Below are 18,300 nucleotides of genomic sequence, written 5' to 3'. Positions count from 1 at the left end.
ACAAAATTTAGTGACGTAGCACACATTTCCGGTCTCCAATGTAAACTCGAAAGTAAAATCGGTAAAAAATATTCCAAGATAATTTAGTAGTTACATGTTGAGTATTGGTGTAAGTGTATAGTCTTAGTGTTTGCTTAATATTAAAACATGAATGAATAAACAGAATCTGCCATATGTCAGATATTTATTCGGTCTCAATATTTCAAAGACAAAGTCGTGAAAGTGAAAGTTCAGAGTCATAGGTAAACCGGTCAACATGAGTTTTTATCTCATATTGATACATGTATCACAAGTACTCTGGGGCGGAACTAGCCTTACTCGTTTGGCTTATCAAGATGACTTATTTTATGATTTGATATTTTATATAGTTGTCATCCCGGTGAAACTGGACTTTGTTTAATTTGACCAGTCAGGGCCACAGACACTTGGGGGTCAGCACCCCTCCCCCTCCCATGCCGCCCCTGACAACCTTCAGTCAATACATTTTTGTTTTTTTAAAACAAACTGAGCACATGTGTTGATCATCCAACGACTTCTGTTACCATTTCAACATGTTTGAAAAATTCCCATGCTCTATCTATGCTCAGAAAAACTAAAGACAACTTACATCGCAATGTAAACACGATTTTCTTGTCCAAGGAATAGGAGAATAAATCCCAGCTTGATGTTGCGCAGTCAAATTTACAACGCAGAGCCGGGACACAGACGATATCGTTAGCGGTTAAAATAAAAATACTTGCTTAGAATGTGAACAGCCGCGATGGTCGAGATAGTACAGACGCTGGATTTGAAAGAACTATTTTTGAGGGCCACGGGTTCACTCCACGCTTCGGGCATTCTTTTTTTCTTTTTCTAATATAATATTTTCATTTTCTTTTTAAACAATATATTCTCAAGATATAAAAAAAATACCTAAAAAAGGAAGAAAAAAAGATCGCCCATAGCGCGGAGCGAACCCGCGGCCCTGCCCAAAAATAAGCTCACAGAACCAGCGTCTGTACTCTCTCGGCCACCGCGGCAGTTGACGTCATAGGCGAGTATTTTTATTTTAACCACTAACGATATTGTCTGTGTTCCGGCTCTGTGTAGTAAATTTGACATCAAGCTGGGATCTATTCTCCTATTCCTTGGACAAGCTAGTTTGTGTTGAAAACGCTCGGAGTAAGTTGTCTTTAGTTTTTCTGAGCATTGATAGCATATGGGAGATTTTTTAAACATATTGAAATGGTAACAGAAGTTGTTGTATGATCGAGACATGTGCTCAGTTTGATTTAAAAAGCGAAAATATATTGGTTGAAGGTTGGCAGGGGCGGATTTGGAGGGGGACAGGTTCTGACCCCCAAATGTCTGTGGTCAGGGCCCTCGTTTGCCGATACTTGGGGCCGAAATTCGGCCCTGTTCCCCCCACGAAATAGTATGTCCCCCCCCCCCCCCCCCCCCCCCCCAAGTATAGAAAAATTCCCCCTCGAAAGAAAAAAAAATCAAGAAAAAAATCAATACCCGATAGTCTTAGGAGCGTCTTGTAACTTAATGGGTCTGATAAAGTTTTACTGATCCGTATAATACGCGCGTTTTTCAGTTCCCCAGATGCGTGTATGCAAAGTTACTTCCTTTTGAAAAAAATGTCGCATAATGCAAAATCATATTGTAAAAAGATCACGGATGCAACAGGGGCGAAATGCGCAAAGATAGATTTGCTTTTTAAGCAGCATGCCCTCAAAAAACAAACTACTGTCACGGACACCGCTGTTTCACCAGGGCCAGACTCAATACTCAATTGACCTTAATTTAAGGGGTTATGATCAGTTGTTATATCTCCAGAATGAATTCCCCCCTCCCTTGAAAACGACGCAAAATTCCCCCCTCCAAGGGCCCCGGCCCCAATCCCCCAAAATGTAGAGAGGGCCCTGCCAGTTTGAAATATAACATCTTATATTTTTATCTGTGAATTTTGACAAGGGTGATATATTGTAATTACTGAAAACTGTAGTAGCATTGTATAAGGCCTATGTAGGACCTTAATATTGAAGCTTATAAATTCAAAAGCGGCAAAATTTATTTTTTATATCCCCACCAAACATGTTTGTGGGGGGAGGGGGTCTGTTATAGGAGTCAGTTTTGTTGCGTCGCATCCCAGTAGATGTTCCACCTTATCACCCGCATCATGTGACACAAGGTGCATAACTCTGACACCAATTTTTCATGAATTATGCCTCCTTTTACTTAGAATTTCTTTAAGGTTAATTTTGATGCATTTTCACTATATCATTCTGATTGGCTTTGAGCCAAAGGGAAGTAACCTTTTTTTAAACTTTTGTACTGAGTTACTTCCCATTAAATTCCAAGAATTAGTCTATTTTTAGAAATTCTATTTTTAGATTTTCAATATTTTAGGTATTTTTCTAACTTTTTTATTATTAGTCCATTTTTCTGTGGTATCATGTGTCGGTAAGACATTTTTTTGTATTCATTTGTAGTGTATCTCTAATATTAGAGATTTTTATATTTACCTCATCCCGCATCCTGGGCACATAATTTTATACTAGTATTACTTATAAGTGCCGGGGAAGCCCAGGATGAAGAACTTTAAAGACGAGTAAACAATTTTTTCTAAGTATTAAGTTTTTTTTTACGTTTTATATTATTCTAAGTATTTTTAAAATTTCTTATGGTTGCCATTCTTCACTGACAAGACTGTATTGTGGGGGTATAAGTCACTTCTATGACAGTTCTTGTTATTAATAGCAGTGGATGATATGTAATAGTTATAGTATGTGTGAGAGTGTGTTACCAGGATATATCAGAGCTAGGGGTACATCGAGGGTATTTTTCTCTGCACATATCGTCGAGGCCGGTAGGCCGAGACAGATATGTGAAGAGAAAAATAATGAGATGTACCCCTAGCTCTGATATATCCTGGTAACACACGAGCATTACATATTATAACTGTTTTATCGCATAGTTTATCATTAAAATTTATATTATTTTCATTTAAATTTGTTTATTATTATTTTTACTCTTTTGATTCCCTTTCTGCGCCTCGCTGACTGAAACACTAAAACTTCTGTTTTAGAAAATGTGTTCCCCAGATAAAAGTACCCAACAAATTTCTGCACTGGTTTTAAATCTTTGCATTTCATTGGCCAGACATATTGTAAAACTTGTTGTTTTGTTTGTAAAAAAAAATCAAAGAAAAAGAAACATTTGAGAAATCTCAGAATTTCATATATTTCATGTTTTTCTGAATTTGGCAATAACTATCAAGTTTTTGAAATATTCTAGTTTTTTTATTCTTTTACTTTATAAATGTAGGTGTTTGTGACAATTCTTTCTCTGTGAACTGTAAATTGGAGCTAAAATCATCTTTTCGTTGAAAGGACAAAATTATACTGCCTTGATAGGACCTCAACAGAGAAAAAGTGTTCCGATATATATCGAAACAGTTTTACTGTGCTGATATATATCGGAACACTTTTTTTCTTATGAAACTCCATAGAGATTTCCGTGTTGATATATATCGCAACAGTTTTGTAAGATATCAGCACAGTTTTGTAGTAATAATGTGTGTTACTATGTATAACATGCTGCAAAGATCAAAGGAAAATTGCCGCACTATGCGATAATTTCAAATAATACTGATTTGTATATAAATTGATGAGATATTAATAAACTAATAAACCTAAAACCTTTAGAAAGAAACAGAACACGTCAGCATATTATTATTTAATTGTAGGAGAGAAAACATGAAGTAAATAAAAACTACACACGTCGGAATGAAAAAAAGTATTTTGTCCCGCTCAATATTTATTAAGTTATGTACTCTAGTAAAAACAGTGAAAAATATTCAAAATGCTAGAAACAGAATGTTCTATTTTACTACACTAACATTGCCTGTTGTATTGTGGAAGTATCAAAATTCACCCTTAGACCCAATATGACGAGGTAAAATACAAAGGACAAGGTTCACATAAGCCTTATATGGCCTACACAATTCAGAAAATTTTTAAATTGGTAAAAAATGAAAAAATATAAATTGTTTGCTACCAGAATGTTTATCTTCTTTAGTAAATTTAGCATTTTTGAAACAGATTTATTATTTTGTTCAAAAGATGTCGCAGAATATTGCTGAAACCACAGATTTTTGAGAAAATGGGCATTTTTTGCCATATTTAGGTCACATAGGAATGTTTTTAATTGTGAGCATAGTCATTGACCATAAAAATATTTTGTCCATAGGTCCATCTTCTTTCACAGAATTTATGGTCATTTTTTGGTTGTGGTCGACAGCTGTGCCCATATTGAAAATTTCTGATTTGTTTAAAGATTCAGATAAAAAATGAAGGTTTCCCATACCCGTAATGTTTTCCCATACCCGTAATGTTAAAGGTATTTTCATTTACGTCTGATATTTTCTTCGATAATGAATAAATGGTAAAATATTGAATGCACTTTGATAAAACAATACTACTTAGTTTAAACAATATTTATTTGAAACAACATACACATAACATGTACAACACATTTTTACAGGTCAAATACATGGATTGGAAAACAAGCTGATAGCTTATATAAATTCCTTTACTTCTCGATGAAAGAAAACTTGCAATTTTCTCTATTTAGAGACTTTCAGTTTTTAGGCCATTTTTTGGCAAAAGTGAACCTAGCTAAGAAGTTCTGGTTATTGGCTTGATGCATTATTCATATTGGGTTTATTAATCACTTCAGTGATAGCCCTTGTTTTCCCAGGTACATGTATATGCCCAATTCACTGTCAAGCCTCAAAATAGTTCAGCATGCTGCCTCCTATGACAGCTCTTACTAATTTATTGTTTGAAATTTTAGTGAAAGTTTTGCATGCAAGTAGGTTTTTCAGGAAGTATTGTACTAACTGCTGAATACTTTCAAACTCAACATAAGTCTTTGGCATCATGAAATTGAAACTAATCATTTAAAGCTCAATCAATGAAAATGCATGCAGGTTAGACTGCTTGAGTATACTAGTACCAAGTAGGTGGGATATGATATTAAATGCATAATTATATTTATTTATAGAGCTTCTAAATCTTATGTACTCAACTCCTCCAGTTTCCTTCCAGTTCAGATGAAACTCTGTACACTTCATCCAGATGAATTGAACATGGGCATATTTTCAGGACTTTCATAAAAGATGATTTATAGTTGTAAGACAATAAGTTCAACTCCTTACTTTAACAACCTTTCAAATGACTGGTCTCCCCTTCAAAGTAAATGTGGTATATTTATTAATAATTTGCTTATGCTGGTCAGTCTGTCTATCATTTAACCATTTTGTCTCCAGTCTACAAGCTTTTTAATACATGATACAAGAAAATGCAAGAGATAGGTAATAGCACAGAAAATGAATTTTAGAAAGAACAAATAATATGTTATTAACTTAAGACAAATAATAAGGTTCATCACCCAACTTTTCTTTGAGAATTACTTAAAATGCAAATAAAAAATAGATAACCCCTTTTGACTGTTTTTTTATTTGTATTTCAGATACACAAGAAATATTCAGGCCATGGCGGAAGAGGAGATGGATGTGTCTTTAGCAACAGGTGATTCAGAATCTCTTAAAGGTGATAAACGAACAAACAAGAATAATGATTTAGAGATTGCTTCACAACCACTACCTGGTAGCCATGCTACTGAAGTAATACAAACTGAACTACCTGATTTGTCACAGGCTAGCCATGACAAAGACCATGTGGCAGATGATCATGAAAAGGTTGATCTGGAATTACGAACTGAATCTTTTGAGGGTCCAAATGACAGTTCTGATACAGATGATATAAGTAATACACATGCTACAGCATTTGAAGATTCTCCTCTGTCTAAGTCAGTAGATTTTATGTTTGAGACAAAGTACGTGATGCTGAATTTCATGAGTTTGTTACCACCTGAGATGTACAGAGGACATATTTCCACCTCACCTGAAGTTGAGTCTGAAGGTAACCAAAGATTTTGGAAACCTCGTATGCACCTGTCGAAGAGTAAATCATTTGATACAAGTTCTCATCATAGAAAACCTAATTTAAAACACATTGGAAAGTTGAAATCTATGCAGAGACATATGGATTCTCCTGCCTCTGAGGACAACCTTAGTTATCGTTACAAGAAAAACTGGAAAGTACTAGATAGTCCAGGTTGTGAAAGGTTTAATTCTGATCCAGGTTCTCCACAGACAGTACAAGAATTGTTTGAAAAAAGTCACAGTGCTCACGAATTTAGCAGTCATTCATCTCCGTCAGTAAGTCCTCGCAAAAGTTTTCTATCTCCACAAAGGCAGTTCAGTGATGCAAGTAGTTCTGGAGAGCTCAGCTACATGAGTGATGCTGATGATGAATATGAAGAATATTCCAATGCTTCTAGTATATTTAGTGCAAGAGGTATATCCAGCCGTGACGGCTTCCTTGATCTGCGCAAAAATGTACACATTCTTCCAATCTTGCCAAGTCAGTCAGAAGATATGGATGAACCAGATGGCTTTCTTCCAAACCCTGAAGACAATACAAAAGCAACTGCTGAAAGTGGTAATCTAGGAACATTACCAGAGGAAGTGAAGGATGATTCAAAAGATGACACTGAGAGACATAAAGAATTATTTCTACAACAGGAGATTTCTGGTGTGGATGGTAGAGGTCTTTTAAAGCAGACTGCTGATAGATCTAAGCTTAAACTCAACATTCCGTGTGAACCTGTACAACTAGATGATATTCTTTTATCACTAAGTACTGAACTTAGTACTGAAATTGATGAAATGGAATCAGAATTTGAGGAAGGTATGAGGTTATATTTAGATTTTCTAATGTTGCATTTGCATTTTAAGTTTCAAAAATAGCACTTTTAATAGACTTACACCCAACTACTGTAAAAGCACATATTTTTGCTGGGTCAGAATTTCGCGAATTTGAAACTTTTTATGTTCATAAGGTTCGCGAATATAGCAAAAATTAAACTCTCACGAAAATTTCTGCTTTTTAGCTCACCTGTCACATAGTGACAGGGTGAGCTTTTGTGATCACGCAGCGTCCGTCTTCCGTCGTCTGTGCTTCCGTCCATCCGTGCGTCCGTGCGTAAACTTTTCCTTGTGACATCTCTAGAGGTCACATTTTTTGTGGGATCTTTATGAAAGTTGGTCAGAATGTTCATCTTGATAATATCTAGGTCAAGTTCAAAACTGGGTCACGTGCCTTCAAAAACTAGGTCAGTAGGTCTAAAAATAGAATAACCTTGTGACCTCTCTAGAGGCCATATATTTCACAAGATCTTCATGAAAATTGGTCAGAATGTTCACCTTGATGATATCTAGGTCAAGTTCGAAACTGGGTCACGTGCCATCAAAAACTAGGTCAGTAGGTCTAAAAATAGAAAAACCTTGTGACCTCTCTAGAGGCCATATATTTCACAAGATCTTCATGAAAATTGGTCAGAACGTTCAACTTGATGATATCTAAGTCAGTTTCGAAACGGGGTCACGTGCCGTCAAAAACTAGGTCAGTAGGTCAAATAATAGAAAAACCTTGTGACCTCTCTAAAGGCCATATTTTTCATAGGATCTGTATGAAAGTTGGTCTGAATGTTCATCTTGATGATATCTAGGAAAAGTTTGAAACTGGGTCATGTGCGGTCAAAAACTAGGTCAGTAGGTCTAAAAATAGAAAAACCTTGTGACCTCTCTAGGGGCCATTTATTTCACAAGATCTTCATGAAAATTGGTCAGAATGTTCTCCTTGATGATATCTAGGTCAAGTTCGAAAGTGGGTCACGTGCCTTCAAAAACTAGGTCAGTAGGTCAAATAATAGAAAAACCTTGGGACCTCTCTAGAGGCTATATTTTTCATGGGATCTTCATGAAAATTGGTCAGAACGTTCAACTTGATGATATCTAGGTCAAGTTCGAAACTGGATCACGTGCCATCAAATACTAGGTCAGTAGGTCAAATAATAGAAAAACCTTGTGACCTCTCTAAAGGCCATATTTTACATGGGATCTGTATGAAAGTTGGTCTGAATGTTCATCTCTTGATGATATCTAGGTCAAGTTCGAAACTGGGTCATGTGCGGTCAAAAACTAGGTCAGTAGGTCTAAAAATAGAAAAACCTTATGACCTCTCTAGAGGCCATATATTTCATGAGATCTTCATGAAAATTGGTCAGAATGTTCACCTTGATGATATCTAGGTCAAGTTCGAAAGTGGGTCACGTGCCTTCAAAAACTAGGTCAGTAGGTCAAATAATAGAAAAACCTTGGGACCTCTCTAGAGGCTATATTTTTCATGGGATCTGTATGAAAGTTGGTCTGAATGTTCATCTTGATGATATCTAGGTCAAGTTCGAAAGTGGGTCACGTGCCATCAAAAACTAGGTCAGTAGGTCAAATAATAGAAAAACCTTGTGACCTCTCTAAAGGCCATATTTTTTTATGGGATCTGTATGAAAGTTGGTCTGAATGTTCATCTTGATGATATCTAGGTCAAGTTCGAAACAGGGTCATGTGCGGTCAAAAACTAGGTCAGTAGGTCTAAAAATAGAAAAAGCCTGTGACATCTCTAGAGGCCATATTTTTGAATGGATCTTCATGAAAATTGGTCAGAATGTTCATCTTGATGATATCTAGGTCAAGTTCGAAAGTGGGTCACGTGCCTTCAAAAAGTAGGTCAGTAGGTCAAATAATGTAAAAACGTTGTGACCTCTCTAGAGGCCATATTTTTCATGGGATCTGTATGAAAGTTGGTCTGAATGTTTATCAGCTGGGTCATGTGGGAAGAGGTGAGCGATTCAGGACCATCATGATCCTCTTGTATTCAAAAAGCCAAGCTGTCTGTGTAAAGATTCCTTGTCTTGAATATTTTGTTTGCAATATTTCTGTTGCTGGTATTCCCGGAAATGTTATTTGCGATTAGTTATTTGTTTATCAGTACATATTAATTTATCATATTAGCTTATGCTTAAGGTGGTGTAAACCTTTGAAGGTTTTTATTCTTAAATTAACTATCTTTTGAAAGTATATAGACCAATGAATACATTTTTGGAGAGGTTTTTTAAATTTCAAAATAGATAGAACAAAAATAATCATACATGTAGTTTTATGTCCTTATAATTACAAAAAGATAAAGGTCGCTAATTGGAAGAAAAGAGCTTACCTGTCATCAATGTTTGAACAAGGCTTAGGAGTAGGGGCACTCTAGTACTCTAAAATTTTACTGTGTTTCATGCCAGTCTTATCAGTTTGAGAGAAATGTTTATATGAGGCTTATTCTCCCCATGACACTGCCTATATGTAGACTAGTAATCTCCCACTCTGTTTTATGTGAGAAAGTTGTATTTTCTTTTCGTTGCTTAGAACAGTAGATTAAATACTACTAAACTGAAAGAAATTAGGAATCAGATGTCTGTCCAGTGTGACGTAACTGGAATACTACTGAAGAGAAAACTTAACCTTTAGCCTGCCGGCGGCAAGTGATTCTGCCTTTGCGACAAGTGTAGACCAAGATCAGTCTGCACATCCATGCAGGCTGATCATAGTCTGCACTGTTCGCTATTCAGTCAGTAACCTTTCATTGAACACCCCTTTGAATAATAAGTGGTACTGCCCAAACTGAATGATGGACCAGTCCATTTTAGAAATTGAGCAGGGTAAAGGTTAAACAAATCTCACATAACTACCTAATGCATGTTTTCAATTAATTAGCTCTGCAGAGTGCCAGGAGTAGGATGAGTCACTCTGGTATCCCTACACCCCTCACACCCCAGAGTGAGGCAGCAAGAGTACTGGCACGTATTGGGGATGAAGTTAAAGAACAGTATGGGGCTCGTCTTGCAGCAGCGGTGAATGGACTAACCTATGAGCAGATCAGTAGCTTGTCATATACACAGTTCAGAGATATAGCACAGTCAGTAGTGATGTCAGAGGTACCAGGATGGAGACAGGTTAGTTGACAAAGATACAGTAATATGATGTAGATCCTTCAGTGATCAGATGCTTTTTATAATTCATAGCTCATCTGTAATTAAAGATTCACTCAAATACATAATCATTAAGATTAAGTGCCCCTCCCCCTATTTAAACCACAAAATGTTTAAAAAAATGATGTATCAAACTTCTCATTTGTTTTCAAAGTGCCTCATTTTCACAAAATTGAAATAATGAAGAAACATAAAATCCCAGTATAGAATTATTCATATTTTTTAATATTTTCATTCACAAATGGCTTTTGTTCTTTTTATGATATGACCAAAAGTTCAAGGTCATTATGTCTCCGACCACACAGTGGTGTGGGAGACATATTGATTACTCCTGTCTGTCTGTCTGTCACAAATCTTGTCCGCACTCTAAGTCAAACATTTCTCACCTTATTTTCACCAAACTTGAACAAAATGTGTTTGCCAATAAGTCTTCGGCCAAGTTCGATAACTAGCCAAATCGGCCCAGGCGCTTTGGAATTATGGCCCTTGAAACTTGTTTTTTTTTTATAATCAAAGCACTGAAAGTTTGATAAGGCAGCTGAGGTCTTGGTGCATGGTTGACTCGTATACTACTATTCAGATGATTAGGCAGTTGTGGGAGACATGCGCTTTTCTCAAAAGCAGCTCTAGGTTACCTTTCTTCTTGATGTGGTGTGAGGAAGTCTCATTAACATACAGAGAATCTTTAGTATAGTCTGTATTGACAAGTCTATGTGTGTGTGTTCGGGTTTAACGTCTTTTTCAACAATTTTTCAGTCATATAAATGATGGTTGACAAGTCTAGGAACTTTGTAGGTGTACAGAGTGATATTACTTGAAAATTTATTAAAAAATAATGATTTTCACTGCAGAAAAGCTTTAATATTAGTTTCTGTTATTTTGCTGTTTTTTTCTGGACTTTACACTTTAATACTTATTCATGGACATGTTTGGGTATAGTTTAAATCTCTTGTACATAGTAATATGTGATATTTAATTAAATGTCACAGAAGATACATGTGTATATCTATATTCACTGTAAATAATATTAATTCAGTTTCTAACAAATCCCACGTCATTACGTTAAAATAAACCTTTACAAACAATACCTTTCAGGTGGCCTTACTGATGGTATTTGGTCAGAAAATTATCTGGGGAGCTGTCCAGCATGGTAATACACATTTTGGAAATGTGATAGACTACTGCACACAGTTTGTAGCGGAAATAGCTGCAGATTTCATCATTAAACAAGGAGGATGGGTAAGAGATATTTTTACACTGCAGTAACTGTTACTGTGCTTTATTTTATGACTCATAAATTCTGATCATCTCATTGGTTGCAAGCTGGTCACATGGAGGTTCATAGAAAGTGATTTTCACCACAAAAAGTGAAATTCTTGTAAACAAACTTGAATGAGTAATTGTTCTTTAAAACAAACTGGTGTGCTATACTAAATGCGAATGTGTCAAATACAACATTACAGTGTCATATTTTGTACATTATCTTTTAAGATTGTTTAAAGAAAAGTCGACATGTAGGTGGGCTGACTGTCTGTGAACAGTTTCTCTTATGAACATAGTACATGTATAGTCATAGAATAAAATACTTACTGTATAATAATATTGGTGAATATCCCAAGTCAGTGAACCTGACCAAGGTGATATTCTATAATTCACCTTCAGGCTATAAAAATAGATCGGTCCTTTATTTCCTTTTTGTTTTAAAGATAAGAATGATCTAAAAAAATAACCATGAAAAAAAAACAATGGCATGTTTCTGATTCACATAAATAATGTTCATTGTTATTCCATTATTGAATTCTCTGCACCTGAAACTAACTTTTGTAAGTATATATTTGTTGTAACTATAGGGTTCTGTGATGAACTTTGACCCCAGTTCTGACACCCAGGGTTCAACAGACTTTGACACTTCCCCAGAGATGGTGGTAGATTACTTTACCAGCCATGATGTCACACAAGTAGCCAGTGAGAAATGTATAGATGGTACAGAGGGAGAAGCAACAAACAATGAACCAGGTATTGGTAGGTATATTGAAAATATTACTAAAAAGATCTGCAGTAACATGAAACAATGCACAGTTTGTTCTTCTACTATTTCAATTATTGGCCTTATTTAAGAAAAATGAAAAGTAAAACCATAAGTTACATACATTATATACATGAATGAGATGCTTTTACCCGTCAGATCATACAAGAAGTTTATGTCATATGACGTTACATATTTAAAATCTGTAATTGACATAAAATAAGAAAATATATTGCTGTTGTTTTGAGTCAAAGATGCAAGGATTTGATATTAGTATTTGTTAAACAGTTACATCATTTTTAGGTGATAAGGAAGACAAAAGTATGGTTGAAGATGAAGAACAAACAAAGACTGATGAACCAAATATGGTCTTAGGTCAGGGGTTGACAGTGCAGACATGCAAGACAAGGTATGCCTCTAGCATTGGGTTTGAGTACACAGATGAAATAGAAGGACTTTCTGAAGTAGAGATACGATCTGATTCAGAACAGGACTTAAATATAGCCTTCTCTCATTCAGCCAGTGCCGAGAGAAATGTTGATGTTACAGAAAATGTCTATGTTGAGGAGAATGTGGATGTTACAGAAAATGTCAATGTTGAGGAAAATGTGGATGTTACAGAAAATGGCAATGTTAGAGAAAGTCAAGAAAAAAATGACAAGGAAAGTGATGATACAGAATGTTTCGTGGAGGAAACTATAGATGGAGCATTGAACAATAATCATGATGTAACCAAAGTTCCAAATGATCTCATCAACAAGAACATGGAAAATGTTGCAAACTCTAATGACTATGACAGAGATTCTGTCTATGTAAGACAGGCAACACCAAGTGCAACTTTGTTTGATAGTGCTGTTGATGGTTTGTATGAAGACAGAGTCATGAGTAGTAATAATGCTAACAAAGAACCAGTGAATGACATCGATTCTAGAGAAGGAAACTCTGATTCTGAAAGGAAAACAGTTGTGAACTGTGGTATTGTTGATAAGGCAGTTTTAAACTGTGAAACTAGAGAGGAAAGCCTGAAAGGTAATGAAATTACTAACAATGAAACTGTAGGCAATGAAACTATAGATTTGTTACATTTGAACAATACTACAATTGACAACAATTCTGTAAATGATAGTTCTTCTAAAGGAGCATCAGCAGGTAATGTTGTAGTTGCAGAGGGGAAAATTGTCAATAGAAAGTGTGGAAGCAATGAAGCTTTTAACACTACTACTCAAATGTTGTCTGGAGATGATGAACCTTTATTGAATAAAGGTGATCTCAAAAACATTGGTGAATCAAATGTGAACAACAATCAAATTAAGTCTGAAGTAGATAGCTACACCGAAGACATCACTCGGAGTGATAATAATTGCGAATATAAAAGTGATGAGGAATGCATAGAAAATTCTGAAAGGGACGTAACTGAGGAGCATCAGGTTCCAGCAACCCACAGAAGTATAGGTTTCAGAGTTGCTGCCCTTGCTTTTGCAGTTTTAGTTGTAGGAATTAGCGTTAGATTTGCAACTGTCACTAGGTAGTAGATTTAAACTGCTGATGTACTTTCTATGTAGTCATTTGAATAACGTGACAATCATTGCAAGAAGCAAGTCAGAAGTTTACTTAGATCATTCCATGTTATAATTTATGTACAAATTAACTTTAATTTTTTGGGACCATTCAGACATTTTCATACTATTGTGAGTTACCAGTTAATAAATTTGGTCACATTTAAAAAAAAATACATTATGCTTATTTCAAGAGTCTCTGTTATTTTGATATGCATTAGATGCAAGATTACATATCAGAATAGTGATTTAATCAGAATGATCTCAGGTGCAAGCAGTGCCTACCAGTTAATGTATTGATGTGGTGCCATGTAGATTTTTGTACACCTCTGAGCTTTTCCACATATTCAATAGCCTACCTTCCTCCCGTTTATTTTCTGGGGCGGGGAAGATGAGGCATATATGCGTATGTATATTTCATTCACATTAAGGTGAAATTAAGGCAACATGATGTTAACAAGATTTTGTGTTGGATGTTTTTTTATGCCCCCGAAGGGAGGCATATTAGTTTTCAACTGTCCGTCCGTTCGTTAGTTCGTTCGTCACAACGTTAACTTTTTGCATGAAGGCACTTTACTCGCGAACCACTGCACCCAGGACCTTCAAACTTCACATGCTGATAGTACTTATTGAGTACACAACCCCTATTGACTTTGGGGTCACAGGTCAAAGGTCAAGGTCACCAGGTCAAAGGTCAAGGTGCTGCAGGGGGCATTTGTCACCATTAGTGACAGCTCTTGTTTTTTTGTCATATACATGTAACAGTGCCATTAAAACACACTTGCTCAATACGTGTGTGATTAAGAGTTCAGGCACTGTGAAGATGTTAAATTTTTACTTGAGATTTATTTTCTCAGATATAAAGGTTAAGTCACGGATATAAAGGTAAATTCAGTCTGTGAAATCTAATGCCAGTGTGAGTAAAGCAGTAAAATTTCCAGCCATTTTATGTTCAAAGGTCAAAATCAATGAACCTATATCCCCATGAAATAGCTGCGGTAGCCCAACCCAAGAAATTATGTGCACACAAACTATTTCTCACTTACTTTAAATGTAACAGGTCATTCTGTTCTCTGAGTATGAAAAGTGAAGCTTATTTTAATAACATGCACTAATGGTGATTCCAAGACAACCTACATATCGAGACTAAGAAAAAGTGCTAATATTTGATCTAAATTTAAATTCACAAAACCATGTTTTATGTCCTTTGACCTGGTTCCATTACTTCATATCAGCCCAAAATTGAGGTCAAAAATGATATAGGACAGACTTTACATTTGAGACATATTAGAATTGTAATTATATATAGCAGACAGATGTTTTTAAATTCTCTGATCAGTTAATTCTGACTTCACCCTCATGAAATTGTTTGATATGAAGTATAACCACTTTTGCATGTTTTAATCAATTAAAACATGTTTCTGCTATATTATATGTTATTTCTTCTTTAAAGTGTAATGAAATATCTGTTAATGATATTTTTAAACTGTTAAGAATCTTAGTTTAGATTATACTAATTTATTTTAGCTTGATTGTGACGAAAGCTTAAAGCTTATTTGAACCACTCTCGAGTTCGCTTCCTGGAAAAACCAGTACTGTTGTTGTATGAGAAGTCGTGAATATTTACATTAAACACTGAAATTATATATTTGTTAGTGACATAATAGTCTATAGGGCATACCGTTTTGGAATATTCCTGTTTGAACTGTTTTGTTGAGTCTTGATTAGATAGAACTTGTTCATATTTATTTTTTATGACTTAAACGTACATTTTGTGTGTAATTTTATCTTTGTGGTGAAATGAATATACAGTTGACAAAACCTTCAGCTTTTGAACAAACTATTTATTGATTGAAAAACAAAATAAGAGCTAACAGGCAAAGCTTTTATGTGATATGAATTGTTGATAATGCTCATTTCTTAGTGGGTGCAAATTTTGTTAAATATATGAGCCGTGCCATGAGAAAACCAACATAATGGCTTTGCGACCAGCATGGATCCAGACCAGCCTGCGCATCCGCGCAGTCTGGTCAGGATCCATGCTGTTCGCTAACAGTTTCTCCAATTCCAATAGGCTTTAAAAGCGAACAGCATGGAGCCTGACCAGACTGCGCGGATGCGCAGGCTGGTCTGGATCCATGCTGGTCGCAAACCCACTATGTTGGTTTTCTCATGGCACGGCTCATATGCAGTTTGTTAAATACATGTAGTTATTATATTCCTGTATTTTCCTATCATTTAAAAACAAATCTCATACTGTGAAATCATTAATGTACGTGGGGGACTCATTTTCGTGGATTTCGTGGTTGAATCAATCCACGAAATTTAATTCCAACGAAAAGGTGAAATTCCCATTCATTTTATGTTCAGACGTTGAAATCCACGAAGTTACATCCCCACGAAATTGCCGTTTTGACCAAAACCACGAAATTTCATGCCCACGAAAGTAAATGATTTCACAGTATTAATAATCAAGGTGTCTGTGTCTGATTGGTTGATTTTTGAAATTTTTTAATCACTTATCTCACTGCTGTGATTCAAGACCCTGGTAAAGATTTAGAATTCCTTCATGTGAAGAAGTCATCTAGAAGGTGGATGGTTCAGTCCAGGTGCCCGCCTGTGTCTGAAGTAATGTCATTAGGGAAAACTAGGGTTTTCATACACCTTTGAAAGCTGCCTTATGGTCTTAATTGTGTTTGTCTGACAAAAAAACAACAACAAAACAAACATGTTTAGAAGCACAAAACCAGTAAATTCAGTCATTTTTTTCTTCTTCAACAAATGTGAAGCTTAAAGGAGCATGTCTCCAGAATTGTGTAAAAAATTTCGAAATTGAAAAATATTATAGCAAATAGGAAGTAAAATCCTATTGTTACAATGAAATCTTAATAGTTGATTTTGTATTTAGTTATGTCCTCCAAAATCATTTGTGAAATGTGTAAATTCTGTAGAAAACTAGTCTAATACATGAGTGACATAGTAGAACGTGATGTAAAATGGTAGGATTTTACCTTTAATAAACAGATAACTCGAAGTATACACATAGATCTGAGTTGTGACTATTGATAGTCTGTAGGTATTGTTATATGGTTTGTTATATTATGTTTAGAGGCATATGCCTTTAAAATTTAAAGATTTATTAATTGTTATCTAGGACTTCTCATCATATTGTCCTAAAGTAAAAACAAACAGTGCATCTGTATTCGGTTGTAGCATGAATTACAATTTCTGTTTCTTATAAAATGGATAGTATGTAACTCTGAAATTCCTGTATTTTTAGAAGGGTAAAGTTTAGAATAGTTTACATATAATATCATTCAGTACTAGTATTTTTACAAGCTAGATGACATCTTGCATTTTCTAAGCAGATCAGGAGAAGATGCAACCAGCATCCATTCGTGGTTATAGGACCTTAAGAAAACTATTTGCATTGCCACACTATTTGTGAAGCATGCCCACATTATCTGTGAAACATTCCCACACTATTTGTGAAGGAATCCCTCACCATTTGTGAAGCATCCCCACACTAGTTGTAAAGTATTCCCACACCATTTGTGAAGCATTCCCACATGATCTGTGAAGCATTCCCACACTATTTGTAAGACATTCATACATTATCTGTGAAGCATTTCCACACTAGTTGTGAAGCATTTCCATACTATTTGTGAAACATTCCCTGATTATCTGTGAAGCATTCCCACACTGTTTGTGAAGCATTCCTCATTTTCCGCATGTATTATGTAAGGGACTAGCAAAACACCATCTTGATTTCTTTAGGTAAAAACTACAGTAAGAAAGTTCAGTATTCAATATGCAACACATTAACATTTTTATTAGCTCACCTGTCACATAGTGACAGGGTGAGCTTTTGTGATCGCCCGTCGTCTGTCGTCAGTCCGTCCATGCGTCCATCCGTGCGTCCGTCAACAATATCTTGTCTGCACGATAGTGGTTTCATTTATGATCTTATTTTAACCAAACTTGCACACAACTTGTATCACCATAAGATCTCAATTCCTTTCTTGAACTGGCCAGATCCCATAATGGGTTCCAGAGTTATGGCCCCTGAAAGGGCCAAAATTAGCTATTTTGACCTTGTCTGCACAATAGCAGCTGTATTTATGATTTGATTTTTACCAAACTGGCACACAACTTGTATCACCATAAGATCTTGGTTCCTTTCTTGAACTGGCCAGATCCCATAATGGGTTCCAGAGTTATGGCCCCTGAAAGGGCCAGAATTAGCTATTTTGACCTTGTCTGCACAATAGCAGCTTCATTTATGATTTTATTTTAACCAAACTTGCACATAACTTGTATCACTATAAGATCTTGGTTCCTTTCTTGAACTGGTGAGATTCCTTTATTGGTCTCAGAGTTATGGCCCCTGGAAGGGCCAGAATTAGCTATTTTGACCTTGTCTGCACAATAGCAGCTTCATTTATGATTTGAATTTAATCAAACTTGCAAAAAACTTGTGTCGCCATAAGATCTCAGTTTTGTTGAACCGGCCAGATCCCATAATGGGTTCCAGAACTATGGCCCCTGAAAGGGCCAAAATTAGCTATTTTGACCTTGTCTGCACAATAGCAGCTTCATTTATGATTTGATTTTAAACAAACTGGCACACAACTTGTATCACCACAAGATCTTGGTTCCTTTCTTGAACTGGCCAGATTCCATCATGGGTTCCAGAGTTTTGGCCCCTTAAAGTCCAAAATTGGCTAT

At 35.7% G+C, this 18,300-nt stretch overlaps 1 protein-coding gene across 3 annotated transcripts; it reads left to right on the top strand.

Annotated features, from left to right (window-relative positions):
* The first annotated feature begins 19 nt into the window (after positions 1-19).
* On the top strand, positions 20-18,090 carry LOC123551063 (uncharacterized). 3 transcript variants are annotated; one of them, XM_045339721.2, is made up of 6 exons: positions 20-61; positions 5,521-6,803; positions 9,716-9,954; positions 11,086-11,229; positions 11,841-12,012; positions 12,320-18,090. In XM_045339721.2, the coding sequence occupies exons 2-6, from the start codon at positions 5,543-5,545 to the stop codon at positions 13,543-13,545; spliced, it is 3,042 nt and encodes a 1,013-aa protein (XP_045195656.2). In that variant the 5' UTR covers positions 20-61; positions 5,521-5,542; the 3' UTR covers positions 13,546-18,090. The 3 variants fall into 3 exon arrangements, with proteins under 3 accessions (XP_045195656.2, XP_045195657.2, XP_053396518.1); XM_045339722.2 differs by having other exon boundaries at positions 28-109; XM_053540543.1 differs by lacking the exon at positions 20-61 and adding an exon at positions 108-242.
* The last annotated feature ends 210 nt before the right edge of the window (positions 18,091-18,300 follow it).

This window comes from Mercenaria mercenaria, chromosome 4, assembly GCF_021730395.1.
Source record: "Mercenaria mercenaria strain notata chromosome 4, MADL_Memer_1, whole genome shotgun sequence".
Lineage (NCBI taxonomy): Eukaryota > Metazoa > Mollusca > Bivalvia > Venerida > Veneridae > Mercenaria > Mercenaria mercenaria.
The sequence above is the reverse complement of the archived record's forward strand: the minus strand, read 5'-3'. Positions and strand labels throughout refer to the sequence as shown.